General features: G+C 40.2%; 1 protein-coding gene across 1 annotated transcript in view; it reads left to right on the top strand.

The window, feature by feature from the left end:
- LOC103131464 (centlein) overlaps positions 1-14,000 on the top strand; it is a 95,750-nt gene that overhangs the window by 58,929 nt on the left and 22,821 nt on the right. Inside the window, exons 17-20 of the mRNA XM_016666670.1 lie at positions 4,172-4,390; positions 6,789-6,886; positions 11,733-11,859; positions 13,209-13,346. Of these exons, the coding sequence (XP_016522156.1) occupies positions 4,172-4,390; positions 6,789-6,886; positions 11,733-11,859; positions 13,209-13,346 (582 nt within the window). The remainder of the gene's footprint in view (positions 1-4,171; positions 4,391-6,788; positions 6,887-11,732; positions 11,860-13,208; positions 13,347-14,000) is intronic.

The raw sequence follows: 14,000 nt of genomic DNA, 5'->3' as shown, positions 1-14,000 counted from the left end.
ACACACACACACACACACACACACACACAAAGGGGAGTGAATGAGTGGACGGAGGGGGAATTGCTGTCTTCCTGTTTGTTTCCTCTCTCCTCCTACAGTATTAATGCCGCTCCACCAGAGAAAGTTGGAGCCGACCGGCTGGTCAAAGCCGGGTCTTGTTGCCCTCTCTGAAAAGGCCAAGAGGTGATAGACTTTGGACTTGTTCCAGCCGGTCCTGGCCAACTCTCCAACTAAAACTCTGCTTGTAATTGGCTTAGGACAGGCTCCACAGGGGCCATCATGTGATAGGTAGCATGGCAGCTTCCCAGAGACTTGTTTGTGTTGCTCTGTCTCCTGATCCTTCAGCCATTCTGTCCTCTCCACTTCTTTTCCTGCCTCACTGCCTTATAAAGTCATACACTGTTGTCTTGTGTCTTCCATTATTTTTTCTTTCCAGGTAGTTCTTCAGCTCACACATTTAAAAACCTTAAACTGGATACAACTATCAGTGTTTAAGCAGTAGTTTTGGTGGTAGAATACCATCCTGAGGGTCTTTCTGCATGAAGTTTGCATGTTTTCCATGCAGGGAAACACAGAGACAAACAGCCATGCACACACTCACACCTACAGACAATTTAGAGAGACCAATTAATTTAACGGTTGTGTTTTTGACCTGGGGGAGGAAGTAGGGGAAGGTGATGTGGACTCAAAGTTTTATCATCATATTTTGTGGGAGTATTGTTATAACAATAAAAGTGACAATAAGAACTATTTATTAATACTTTTTTACATAAGTGGATGGCAGCGCAATCTTTGCCCCACAAACAAATGCAACTTTAAAAACCTTCCCTTTTCTAATGTGCTTCTTTAGGACACCAGTCACATGAAAGAATGTGAATAAACTACAGTTAATCATATTTTCAAATTTATTGGTACGTCTTTATTGAACAAACAATAGAGAAAAATTATAAAACACAATTTTAGTTTAAAAATAATTAATTGGAATTTATTGTGACAATAATAAATGAAAATCTTAACATAAGAAATGTATAACAATAAATGTATAATGATAAACGATAAATGATGATACCTGGGAGGAAACCCAGGCATTCACTGGGAGAACATCAACTCCATGTAGAAAGACCCTGGACTAGTTACGATTACTCAATTACAATTACTTGAGTAACTTTTTTTGGAAAAAATAAAAACAAAAGTACTTTAGGAGCATTTTTACTATGCTGTAATTTTTACTTTTGAGTAGTTTTATTATGATGTTTCTGTACTTTTACCTAAAACTTCTGGATTTTCTACCCACTGAATGAGAAACAAACATGTTTTAACCATGTTTGCTAAAACATGGTTAAAACATGGTTTAACCAGGTGTGAGACTCAGACTCACACCTGCAGTTTTCTTAAAGTTTCATAAGTTTTTTTATTGGAAGGAACTGATTTAGAAACATTTTCTTTTGCCTGATTAAATTTTTTGTTACTTATATGAATTATTGTCATTTTGGTCCTTAAAATACCAAAATTTCTTCTTAACTTTATATTTTGGTCTGTCTGATTTATGTTATTTTAAAAGATTAAATGATTGATAAGCTGATCAGTTACTCAGTACTTGAATAGACTTTTTATCAAATACTTTTTTACTCTTATTTGAGTAAAAACTCTTTGTTGAGTATAATTTTTGGGTCCTTTGTCCACATCTGCCCAGGACGGTCTTTCAGCAGCGCTGCCTGCTGCTCCACTGTGTGTTTCTGCTAATATTCAGATTATTTGTCCGGCTGCCGTTGACTCCAGTGATCCCATAAGGCCGAGAGAAAGCGGAGCCAGAGAGAGAGGAGTCCTCTCCTCCTCCCAGTATATCCGTCTGTGTCAGTGTCATTTCTCACCAGCGCTGAAAATGGCCTGTGAAATCAAAGCTTGTCTTACAGGAAGTGTCATCAATGCCTCTCTTAATTCGTGCTCTGCTGCCACTGGGGCCATATCCCCACTTTTTATTCCCCGCTCCTCTCCCCCAGGCTCCCAGGGCAGGCGGCCTGTGTGCCTTCAGCAGAGCAGAGGAAACCTAAAACAAGGGGGATTCTATTAAAAGGTGTCAGCCAGCAACCAGATATCAATAACCTCCATGTATGCAGAGCAGAGAGCAAACCCTGGGGAATCTGTGGTTTCATTCGTGTGTGTTGGCTTGCTGTGTTTTCCAGCTTTGCTTTACACGGTCAGAAGTATTTCCATGTATCATGTCTCCTATTTGTGCCATTAAGCATTTTTCATGTTTGACACAATACCGTATCAGTTAATCATTGCAATATTGAGCCAAAGTTGCAGTGATGTGATTATAGGTCGTATTTCCTAATAAGGAAGACAGGAACTCACTTTAATATTTGCCACAGATGTGTGGTTTATCTTGATCTCTTTAGAACCATTGATACTTCAGAGTTTTCTACTAGTAAGGCTTGTATGTGTCCAAAGGTTTAAAAAGCTTTAATCCTGTAGAGAGGTGGTGCTGCACCTCCACCAGCAGCAAACACTGAGTGTTCCTGTCAGGGCAGAACCGGACCGGATGATAGAACTAGACATTAAAACTGGTGACGAAAGAACATAGTTGGTATTTATTCACCATCTTCCCTTAACCATTGTTATTTTATTAATGACTCACATGCTCACTTTTTATTGACTTACTAACTTATTTTCTTACTAACTTGCCTGCTTACCTTCTAACTAAATTAATAACAAACTTACAAACTTTCATATTTAAATACAAACTTATTGTCTTATTTGATTACTAATTAATTTTCCTGCCTAAGTACTAACTTACTTAATAGCTAACTTAATTACTTAATAGCTAACTTAATGTACTTATTTAAAGGCTAACTAATTTACTTAATATCTAGCTAGCTACTTACTTAATCACTAGCTAACTAGCTTTCTCAGTAGCTAGCTAAGTAACTTGCGTAATAGCTAACTAAGTTACTTACTTACTTGACAACTAATTTACTTTCCTATTACCAACTAAAAAGGTTAAAAACAACTTTCTCACTTACTTGAAACCAAATATATGTACTTCAGAGGCGCAAAAAGTGGGTATGCAGCGTATGCAACGCATAGGGGCGCAGCACCAGAGGGGGCGCCAAAACCCCGTCTGGAGGGGGCGACGCGCCGATTATGTATCCCATAAGCTTCAGCGCGCCTCACGCTCCTTCACCTCTCGCACATAACGAGGTAAATGTAGCGAGTTTTACACTTCACGTATCGTTGCCTCGGGGGAGCGTTCCTTCCCTCGGGGGGTGGCTCCGATTTATGTTTTCGCATCCACCTGAATAATGTGTAGTTGCGCCACTGCTGTACTTAATAACTAAGTTACCCCAATTATTTTCCTACTTACTGACTCACAGCTAACTTACTCTAACTTGTTTACTAACATAATAACTTACTAATGTGTTTTCCAACTCACTAGTATTTACTAGTTTACACAATTAACTACCATCATTGTTACTAACCTAATAACTCATTCACTACCTAATAATTCAATTAACTGTTTCAGCCACTGACTTAATAATGTCTACCTTACAGTTTGTTTTAGTTTAGAACTAGCATACTAACGTCTTTACTTACTTTCTAACTTCAGTTTGTCTTCTTATGGCGTCTGCAGAATACTTAGACATATTTGAATCCCTTTCCTCCGAATAAAAAACTTCACATTTACACTCAACTGTTTTATTTACTAAAAATTGACAGGAAAATCTGGGAATTTGAGTCTGGAAAGTGATGGAATTTTATAAGTGAAAAATGTGTTGTAAACCTATAGAAAAATGTAACTGATTAAGTTAATTTGCTCTCAAGTGAATAGATATACAGTGCTGTGGACATGTCATAAATCTTAATATACATGATTATTAATTTAAATGCTTATGGTTCTGTTTGCACACAATGTTCTGTGAATGTATATGCCCTCGCCCTACAGCATCACTGCAGGTAATAGGATACAGTTTCCTTCATTAGCTCAGTCTGTTATTGTTGGTCGGATCATGCAACAATACGTTGCAGCTCGTTATCGCTCTTCAGTTCCCTCCACGCCAAAACAGAAATACATATTTCCACTTTTTTTTTGCGAGTAGGCCCAACTTCAAGTTTTATTTGTTTTGTCACTGCCTTGACTGGCTCACCAATCCTGTTGTGGCTAACTCTGCAGAAGCTGACCTCTGACCTGGCTGGTGTGGAGCAGCAGAAAAAGGTTTTGGAGATGGAGCTGGAGCAGTGGAAGCGGATTACGCTCCCCCCAAAAGCTACACCTCCACCAGCAGCACCACCCACTGCACCAGCAAACACTGAGTGTTCCTGTCAGGGCAGAACCGGACCGGCCCTCCAGTCCCTGGAGGCCGAGGTCAAGCAGCTTCAAGTCAAACTTAAGGTCAGTGCTTATTGGGTTAATCATCTACCCTCGTTCTCCACCTTGCTGTGCATGCCTCTTAGGATAAATCTCTTAATAGGATGATAGCATTAAATAATGTGTTCATTTCTAATTTTTTGCTCTGTGGGGCATGAATGAATAAAGTGTAAAAATGTCAAATCCGTTTGTGTGATTTTAAAGGAAATCTGCATCAATATCTGCATTCTAAACAATTAATCACAAGCTACCACTGGGATTTATCCAGATTAACCACGATGCTTACCTTTGTTCAAATGTATAAATGTACATTATCAAAATAAGATTGTCTCAAACCAAGCATCTCAGTTTTCCAGATTTTCATGTCGTCACCTCCCTGAAATAACAGCCTGAGTCACTTTTTTCTAAAAGTGATTTTAGCAACAACAACAAAAAAAATAAATAAATCCCTTTTTATCGCCAGAACAAAATGTAAAATCACTTTTGGCTAGAAATTTCTTAGGGTGTTAATTTAGGAAGATGACAATATTCGGGAAGGTTTAACAGAAGGCATTTTGTTTCAAACGTGATCAAGAAACTTTAACTAAAACTGATTGTGTTTCAGTGTTGCGATAAGCAGGCTACATGCTACCTTGGTTTTTTCCTAACGTTCATCGCAATGTTTCTTGTTCTGTTTTATTTTTTTGGTTTCTTTTTCAGAGAATTTTTGGCACTAGTGGACTTTATTTGTTCCTTTATCAGTAAAGGAACCAAACCTGGGATTCAAACCTGTGACGGCTGCGTCTGGGCGAATAACCTCTGTGTGCGGGGCGTCCGCTCCAACTGGTGTTTTTGAATGCTGTACATGATCGTGTAAATCGCTTCTGTGGACTAAAAGTGATTCATCTGGTTTACGTCATGTTAATGTGTTAAACTTTTTAGATTAATCGCATGCGTTAACGTTGACATCCTTAGTTAAAGTATGTGTTTTTCTTTACTATTCTTGTGGCCATTCTAGCTGCAGCACTGTTCCACAGCCCAGCAGTCCAGGATTAAACATGCATTTTTAGTTGAGGAAAAAAAGTCTCTCAGATTTCATCAAATATCAATTTCTGAGGCACTTTAACATTTCACTGAAAGCCTCAAAGTCCTTGAAGCTTCTGCAAGAAACTCTGTCAAGGTTTTACTTTTCAGATCATGCAAGAAGAAAAAAAAGCACAAAGTTTTCCGCCTTTTTAATTTACACACTGCATCACCTGAAATTGCATGTGATTTCAACATGAATTAGCATTTCATACCAATTGATCTTATTTCAGAGTAGCTGTCAGAAAGATGAGAAATGGAGGGTAACAGTGGCGACGCGCCCTGCATGGCGGGGAAGGAGGTGCGAGCGCCGCCGCGACATTATCACCCTCTCAGCAGCCCGCTCATCAGCGTCACCGAGCAGATTGCTGCTGTCGGTGCACACGTCTCAGGAAGTCATGCCAGGTGACACCTTAACAGAGAGGGAGGCGACGGAGGCGCATGTTTAACAACAGCTTGCAGTGGAGCATTTCCCCCAGACAGCGGCCTTCAAACCAAGAGTTCATCATTTTTATAAGCTGACATCATGACGTCCTTTGTTTCGTAGGCACAAGTGTTTAACACCAGGGCTACAACTGATGATGGATCTATTGATTAGTCTGACGATTAATCAATGGAAATTTGACCAATTATGCAGATTTTTTGTTTAAACCTTTTTATACAATATTAGAAATACATTAAAATATGCAAATGATTAAATGATTAAATTCCTTTTTGTAAACTTTATTTTTATGGCCTAAAATTTAGTGACAGCCTTCCTTTAGTGAATGCTTGTTCATTTGCAGCAAAGGATGCAGTTAAAAAACATACTTCGACATACAGCGAGGTATGATTTAGGATTAGCTGATTAATAATTGAATATCAAAGCATGTTTAAAAGGAGATTTGTTTGCAGTTTTTAAGTGGGTGAAGCTAAAACTGCCACCTGAGAAGTTCAGAGTAAAACTTTTATTTACAAACGAAAGTTTTCTGATGTTAAATGTAAAATTTACGACATTTTGCACGTCTTTTTCTTGATGAGTGTGTTGTTGTTTCAGCAAATTGGCCTTTTTTATTCTCCAGTTAATGATTAATCAATCACTAAATTAGTTGATTTCAATAATCAATTTATCACAATTAATCCAATTATTCTTTCAGTGCTTTTTAATACTCCTTAGATGCCTTACACATGCTTTTTTTTATCAGTATTGAAGGTGTGGGTTATTTTTTCCACTTTATAAAATGTATTATTCTCTTTAACCTCTTTTAGCGCCTTCTTGCCTTCCACTGTTACCATAATGAGAAGGCATGCTGTGCTTGACCCGCCATCAGCCGGGCTGAAACACATTAACAAACGCTCGTACCGTGTGCCCTCTCCCCAGAGCTCGAACGCTGAAGCCACAAAGCAGATGGCGGCTAACAAAGCCCTGCGCGGACAGCTCCAGGAGAAGGAGGACAAGCTCAGCCAGCTGCAGGACAAGTTAGTTACACACCTTTGTCTTAATTAGTGCTGCTTGTCCTCTTCGTGATCCCGGCCGTTTGTTGTTGTAGCTCTGTGATGCACCTTTTTCCCCCCCTGCACCTCTTTGTCTCTCCATCCCTCTGTCTGTGTGTCTTAATGCATTCTGTGCAGCTCTCATCTGCTGTGTTTGATTCCACCATGTGGCGATCTTCTCTCTGCTGCAGCTTCATCAGCAACTCAAAGAAAACAGTGTGGGATGTTAATATGAGCAGCTAGAGATAACACAGCGCACAAAGAGTCGTACCACTTAAACTTTTTCTGTTTTGTTGCATTGAAGCTACAAACTTATGTCACATTGTGTTGTGAAGTGGAACGAGAAATTTGCATGATTTAGACTCTGACCAGTTTCTGTGTCTCCACCCGGTTTCACTGCGACAACGGTTTATTCAGTGTTTTAGGGTCAGAAAAGTCTCTTCATCCGCTTGTTTAGTCTGGATCAAAGGCAAACTTTATATATTTTTTGCTTGGTAAGGTTTGCTTTCACAATGTGCTTTTTAGACTTCAATTTTTAAACAAAGCCACACAGCTGACGATCATTGCTCCCATTGGACAGAAATGATGGGGGCGGGACAGAGAAACCACACACAGAGCTGGGGAAAGGTTTTACTGAAGGACGAGCAGCACGACTTCAACATGTTTTTACTCAGCTAGGAGTAAAAACATGTTGTTCAAGAAATTACTCAAGTAAGAATAAAGTATTTGGTAAAAAGGCTGCTGAAGTATCTAAATACGAATATGAAGTTTTTTCTCAAAATACTTTGTATAAATAACACAACAAACCTATGCAAAGAAAACGTTTTCCTAAATTTAAAATATAAAACTTATGAAACTTTAACAGAAACTGCAGGTTTGTGTAACGAGTTTGTTTTTCATTCAGTGAATTTACTCACAGTGTGCAGAGAATCCAGGAGCTTTACTGAAGTAAGAGTAGCGATGCGTCATAAGAAAGTTACTCATTAAAGGTAAAAAGTAACTTTTTTCCAATAGATTACTCAGGTAAATGTAACGAGTTACTACCCTACTCTAATTTTATTTGGTAAAAGCAAACTTTGGAAATCCTGCTTGCTGCATTTCTGTTAGTATTTGTGGCATGTTTGCATAGAGCAGCAACACACTTCTTTATAGGCACTGGCCTCTTTGAAACAATGTGCAGGAGGCTCCACCAGAGCTCTGACAGCATCAGAAATGGAGTTTGCCATTCTAAAGTGTTCAATCCACAGCTTTCCTGTAAAATCACTGATTTCCCCAAAACACTGCATACGTAGCCGCTGCTCAGTCAAAGAGGCTTCGTGCTCCAACGCCTGAATAAGACGCCAAAGTCTCGTCTGCTGGCTGATCTACGCCAGAGCCGTGGCTGAATTATGAACATATCTCATCTGTTGCCACCAGGATTTTTAATGACTTAATGCATGAATCGACTTATTCATGTGTGATTTTTATTTCATTTCTTATTTAATGGAAACACATGAATTGCGAAATTGTGGCTTTTTTTTATGCATTAGTGGAATATTGAAAAAGTTATATGCACATCTTGGTCTTGGCTTTTTCCAGTGAAATTCCTGCAGGGCCGAGAAATCATGATCATTCTGCTAAAACAATTGACACATTTCCTCCTGGCGCTGCTCAAGATTAAACTCGCATCAAGCAGCTCTGTGCACTGCAAAAACTAGTTCCACTGGAAGATTATTTGACTTGTAACATGGGAAAAATGTCTCATTACAAGTGAAATAATAAAGTACCACTAATAATAAGTACTTTTTAAAAACTAGGAAGAACTAATGGTTTAAAACAAGTTACTTTTAAGTTAGTTTTATCTTATTTAAAGTGTACTAAGATATTTGCATTAGAAATTAGACTTGGTAAGGTTTTGTGTTTTTACAGTTTGATTGCAGACGCCATGTCCGCCATGCGTTGGCTGCCATGTTGTTGTTTGGAGTTTGTAACGTCCGGCCTTCTCACGTAAATTACATGTGAATCAATGAATCCAGTCAGCTGTCAATCTAATCGATTGTTTTCAGTAAATGGCCTTTACTGCCTTTGCGATGTTTACGAAAACAGAGATGAGCCGCGCAGGATCTGCTAATGGAGCCGAATGTGGGAAGCAGCTAAAGACGCGGCTGGCAGCAGCCCCTGTCGAGTCTCTCAGTTCAGCTTTTACTGCATTACGTAGTCCGCATGCGTCGCTGTAGACGATTCACTGTTGAGATCTGACCCACGTCTTGCATTTGCACTTTCAGAAAGGTACAAAGAACTACTTGGCTTTCCTCTGGTTGTGTTTGTCCGCTGTGCTCTGTCCTCTGCCTGACATTCTCAATAATACATCCAGGTTGTGCTTGCGATCAGAGCCGGGCGCAGGCGCGTGTTTGCGTGCGACCAAAGCACCAAGGATCACAGCTCCGTTTTCTCGCGACATCCGTTGCCTCTCCTTCATCTTTTTGTCGCTCAAACGCAACTCTGGATGTAAGTTTCGGCCTGCTGCTCCTCCGTGGAGGGACTCCTTCTCAGAATGAAAGACATGTCTAGACGTCTCTGAAATATACATCTCAGCACACGCACAGGGAGCAAGGCTGCTTTGCCTTAAAGAAGAGAAGAAGAGGGGGGGATAAAAAAAAGGAAAAAAAAGAAATGAATTTCAAAGTACACCGGCATGTCCTCAGTCAATATCCGGCACTATGGCCCTGCCTTATTTATGAAGCTGCTGCTTTCATCTTTAGCCCTGTTGTCTATCAGCCACATGAAACATCCACCCTGTCTTCACTCCTAACAACATACACAGAAAAGTGCTCTCTCGCTCCTCGCTAACGCTCCGCACACCGCTGACTGTTGTTATTACAATACACGCATGTTTGATGAACAATATCGGCAACAAGCGCAGAACAAAGGGAACAAACGTGCAAGCGATCGCGATGCAGTCGGAGGCTCCTCGTCTTCTCGCTCCCACTAACGCTCATAAATAGAGATCATACGATCCGGCAGAAGTTCCGCGTATCGCTCATTCTTTTTTATCCTCTATTCTTTTTGGGGTGTGGGAGGAAAAAAAAGAACATCTAGAATAAATGTTGTGGGTCTAATTGCCATTAGCAGCGGGGCAGGGGGAGCTGCCGGGGCGCTTATTGCTGCTCTCCGTCTTTAAGTCAACAGCAGACAGTCATCTGAAAGGTTCAATATGGGTTTTCTCATTAATGGCCAAACCCATGGGGTAACCAGCCAGCGCTGCTCCCCCCCCAACGTCCCCAGGCTAGACTCGGCTCTCATTTAATTTAATGTCACTCCAATAGGACAAGCTCACACTTATTTAACCAGCCCACCCTCCTAGAGAGACGGGGACATTTGCTCACATGGAGGCATTTGCTGGATCGTTGCGTCATCTGTTTATTTAAAACACACAACACTCTGAGTGTGTGTGTGTGTGTGTGTGTGTGTGTGTGTGTGTGTGTGTGTGTGAGAGAGAGAGAAGAGAAGCCACTACATCTTTGAAATTAAAAAAATCCGCTTAATTAACTGCATCCTTATGATCTTTATTCTATTTGTTCCAGCTCCCTGAGGTTTAGACAACCATGAAAATGCCTTATATCTGCCTTTTATGAAAACAGAATAAAACATGCTAACACACTCAGACCACTTAAAAGAAGAACTCAAGAATATTAAGTATGTAAATAGAGAAGATTGTTGACACAGGAAGTGACACGCGCTGCATGATTGCTACAGTTCAGGGGTAAACAGTTTACAACGTAAAGGCACAGTTTGCCTTTCTGCAACTTGCGGCTCCACAGCCACAAGTGGCTCTTTGGACCTTTCAAAACATCTCTTCATAACTTTGGTTAACATGGTAAAGAATCATCCAGTTTTTAATGGAACCTAGATGATCCATTAATCATCCAGGTTCCATGGCATTGAATTTCCACAACAGAACCTCACTAAAAGTAGCTCCACCTGGTGTTTGCTAATTGGTCCTGGCTAGTCTGAAGGAGCTGAATGTGGGAGGGCTTCTCTGGGAGGCAACAGCTTGGAAACTGCAGCTTGGAGGAGGAGCTGTGCCCTGAAGGCGGGCCTAAGTCCAACCAGGTGTTTTGCACAACTGACTGGTTACCATGGAGATTAGAGGATTTCTCAAACATGCATGAAATAATTAAGGCAATTAAGGTTTTTTTTATGAGGGAATAACATCAAAACATGATGTAAATCTCAAAAAAGTTGATTTTACATAATACTGCCCCTTTAAAAATTCTAAATTATCATATTTTAAAAGGTCAGGTGATGTTAGCGGCTCTAAGCGGGTTTTATTTAGCAGGACTGAAGGTTAAATCGTGTGTTTGGACTGTACAGGCTGCAGAGCCCTGTCTTATGGGAAATCCCTCTGAAACAAACGGGAAGTCTCCCTTGTAAGCGGCCTCCTCTGCAGAAAGCCTCCCTGTTGAAGCATTTATGTGTCTGAGCTGTAAAATGATAAACATTAAAATGCCGCGTTGCTGTCGCGGCTGATTCGAGACGCCGTTTGTCAAAAAGGACTCCCCGGTCACACTTAAAGCGGCGCTCGGTGCCAGAGCATTTGTTCTAATATATGCCAGCTAGAATTATACATGCATCCCCGTTTTACGCCCCTCCACTTATCCAAGCAGCATGCCAGTGTATTTAGTTGTCATAATGAGCTGTCATGGCTGATGCAGCGCGTTGGGACGCCGCGTCTGCCAGCTCTACTTGTGTGTGTGTGTGTGTGTGTGTGTGTGTGTGTGCGTGCGTGCGTGCGCGTGTGTGTGTCGTTCTCTGTGTTATTTCTGTGTTAAGTTTTTGCATCTTCTTTTAGGGTGAGCCACGCTGAGCGAGATGTGGCCATGAAAAGGCAGCTGGTGGAGGACCTGAAGACCAGACTAAAGGTCCTGCAGGACATGGAGAGAAGTTACCGGGCTCAAGTGGAGGACCTGGACAAGAAGGTGGGCAGACGTCTCTGTCTCATCACGGTTGAACTCTTTTCACAAAACACTTTCAAACCATTTGATTGCATATTTAGAGCCATTATAACAGTGAATGCATCCTTAGTGTCAGAGCCGAGGTAACAACCAGGACTCTCTCTTTTTTTGTTTTTCAATTAAATTTATTCTTAGTGTCCCTAATGGACACCCTGGACCTGTCGCCATGGCAACACAGAGGCAAACAACCATCATTAGCTGTCATTACAGCTGTTGCTTTTACAACAAATAATAAAAAAGAGTGAAAGCTGTTGCACTGAGTCAACAGTTTGTAGACAAACCTTCAGTAGAAAAACAGCTGCAGGGTTTTTGTTTTCTCTGCCAGCTGTGCAGCTCTTTGGACTGAAATGTTTGCTGATTCTCCATCACACTGCAGAGAGAAATTCTGAAAAGAGCAGTTTCCAAGTCTTTCTTCAAGTTCTTCCTTGGATCTAAATCTGGATGTCTGAGATATTTAAATGCATGGATGTGTTTTTATTCTAAGCAGCAGTTCTCAAAATCTGGCTCCAGTTCCACTGGTGGTGCTGAACCTGTTTTTGTGCAACAGGCAAAAACTTAGAGGAGCAAACAGCAGGGAGCGAGAAGAAACTTCAATGTTTGAGTAAAAATGGAACCAATGGGTTAGATGATGGTTTTTATTTATTTTATTTTTATGATGTTACACCACAAACGGAAATAAAAACAACTTCTGTTTTAAAATGGCTGCCAAGATGATGGGAGCTGGAAAACTTGGCATTTATCAAAGTGGTACATGTAGGAGTGGATGATATGGACTTTTTGTATTAGTATTCTGATAATAAATGTTATGATTAACATTTCTTATGATTAAGATCCTGTTTATTACTTCGTGTGTGGCATTCACAGTGCCACAAACACACATATTATTCTTGAAAAACATTTCAAATGGGATTTTTCAGGATGCCATAAACTTTAAAACGTTTTGATTTACATCATTGACTTGCACACAGTAAATGCACATCATCATATTTTTGAATTTACTCATATTTATTCATTCTGTCATGGAACAAATAGTGGAGAAAGTAACAAAAATCATACTGTCAGTTTTTTATTTATCAACAATAACTGAATAACTGATATCTGCAGGGAATTGGCTGTAGTGAATTTTATTTAGGGGTATCAAAGTAAAGAGGGGTGAGTTCCAATGTGTCTCACACTTCACATTTAAACTTTGCAAAGAAAATCCAGTTCAGATAACAAAAACGTAAACTTTGGAGGGTGAATACTTCTGCAGGGAACTGTATACTGTATAAAGTTAGATTGTGTCCATTTAACTGCTCTCTCTGTCCGTCCAGGTGAAAACGCTTTCGGAGGAAGCCTCCAACAGGAAGGCGCTGATTGAATCCCTGAAGAGGAGGTTAAATGTTGCAACAACAGAGAAAGGCCAGCATGAGGCGTCCTGTGCAAAACTGAAAGACGACATGGAGAAAAAGGTAAGAAACCACCAAAAATACTTATCCCTACTGAACAAATGTATGTGAACTTCTGAATCTGAAGAAAGTTACAAAAGAAAATCTCTAAAAAATGCTCTCAATAAGTTTTTCATGCATTTAGCAAATAGAAATAATTTAGGACTATTTCAAACGTCTCTGAAAACAAGAGACGTTTGTCCTGATTCAACCACAGACAATGAGACGAAACTGTGTCTTTTTATTCAGTGTATGTAAACATCTGGTTTTATCTGTATATCTGACGCTTTGTACTGACTCTTTCACATTTTATTCAGTTGTTCTGTTGAAGCTCAGTATAGAAATAGACACAAAAGCAAAGCATTGTTTAGTTTGGTTGGTCTTCACATGGAGATTTCCTGCTAATATCTTGATCATATTTTATCACCAATATGATCCGGATATTTTTGTTTCCTGTGGGTTATTTTTTTGTTTTCTGTGGATTATTTTTTTGTTTTCTGTGGATTATTTTTTTGTTTCCTGTGGATTATTTTTTTGTGGGTTATTTTTCTTCTGTCAGGAGCAGCGGATCCAGGCCCTGCAGGCGCGTGTTGGAGCCGGTGAGCAGGCCTTGTCTGCCCTGGAACAGACCGCCACCGAGCAAATGGAGGGGTTGACCAAGCACAGCTCCCAGGCCCT

The sequence above is a fragment of the Poecilia formosa genome, unplaced genomic scaffold (genome assembly GCF_000485575.1).
Source record: "Poecilia formosa unplaced genomic scaffold, Poecilia_formosa-5.1.2 Scaffold766, whole genome shotgun sequence".
NCBI lineage: Eukaryota > Metazoa > Chordata > Actinopteri > Cyprinodontiformes > Poeciliidae > Poecilia > Poecilia formosa.
Note: the sequence above shows the minus strand (reverse complement) of the source record. Positions and strands in the feature narration are given on the sequence as shown.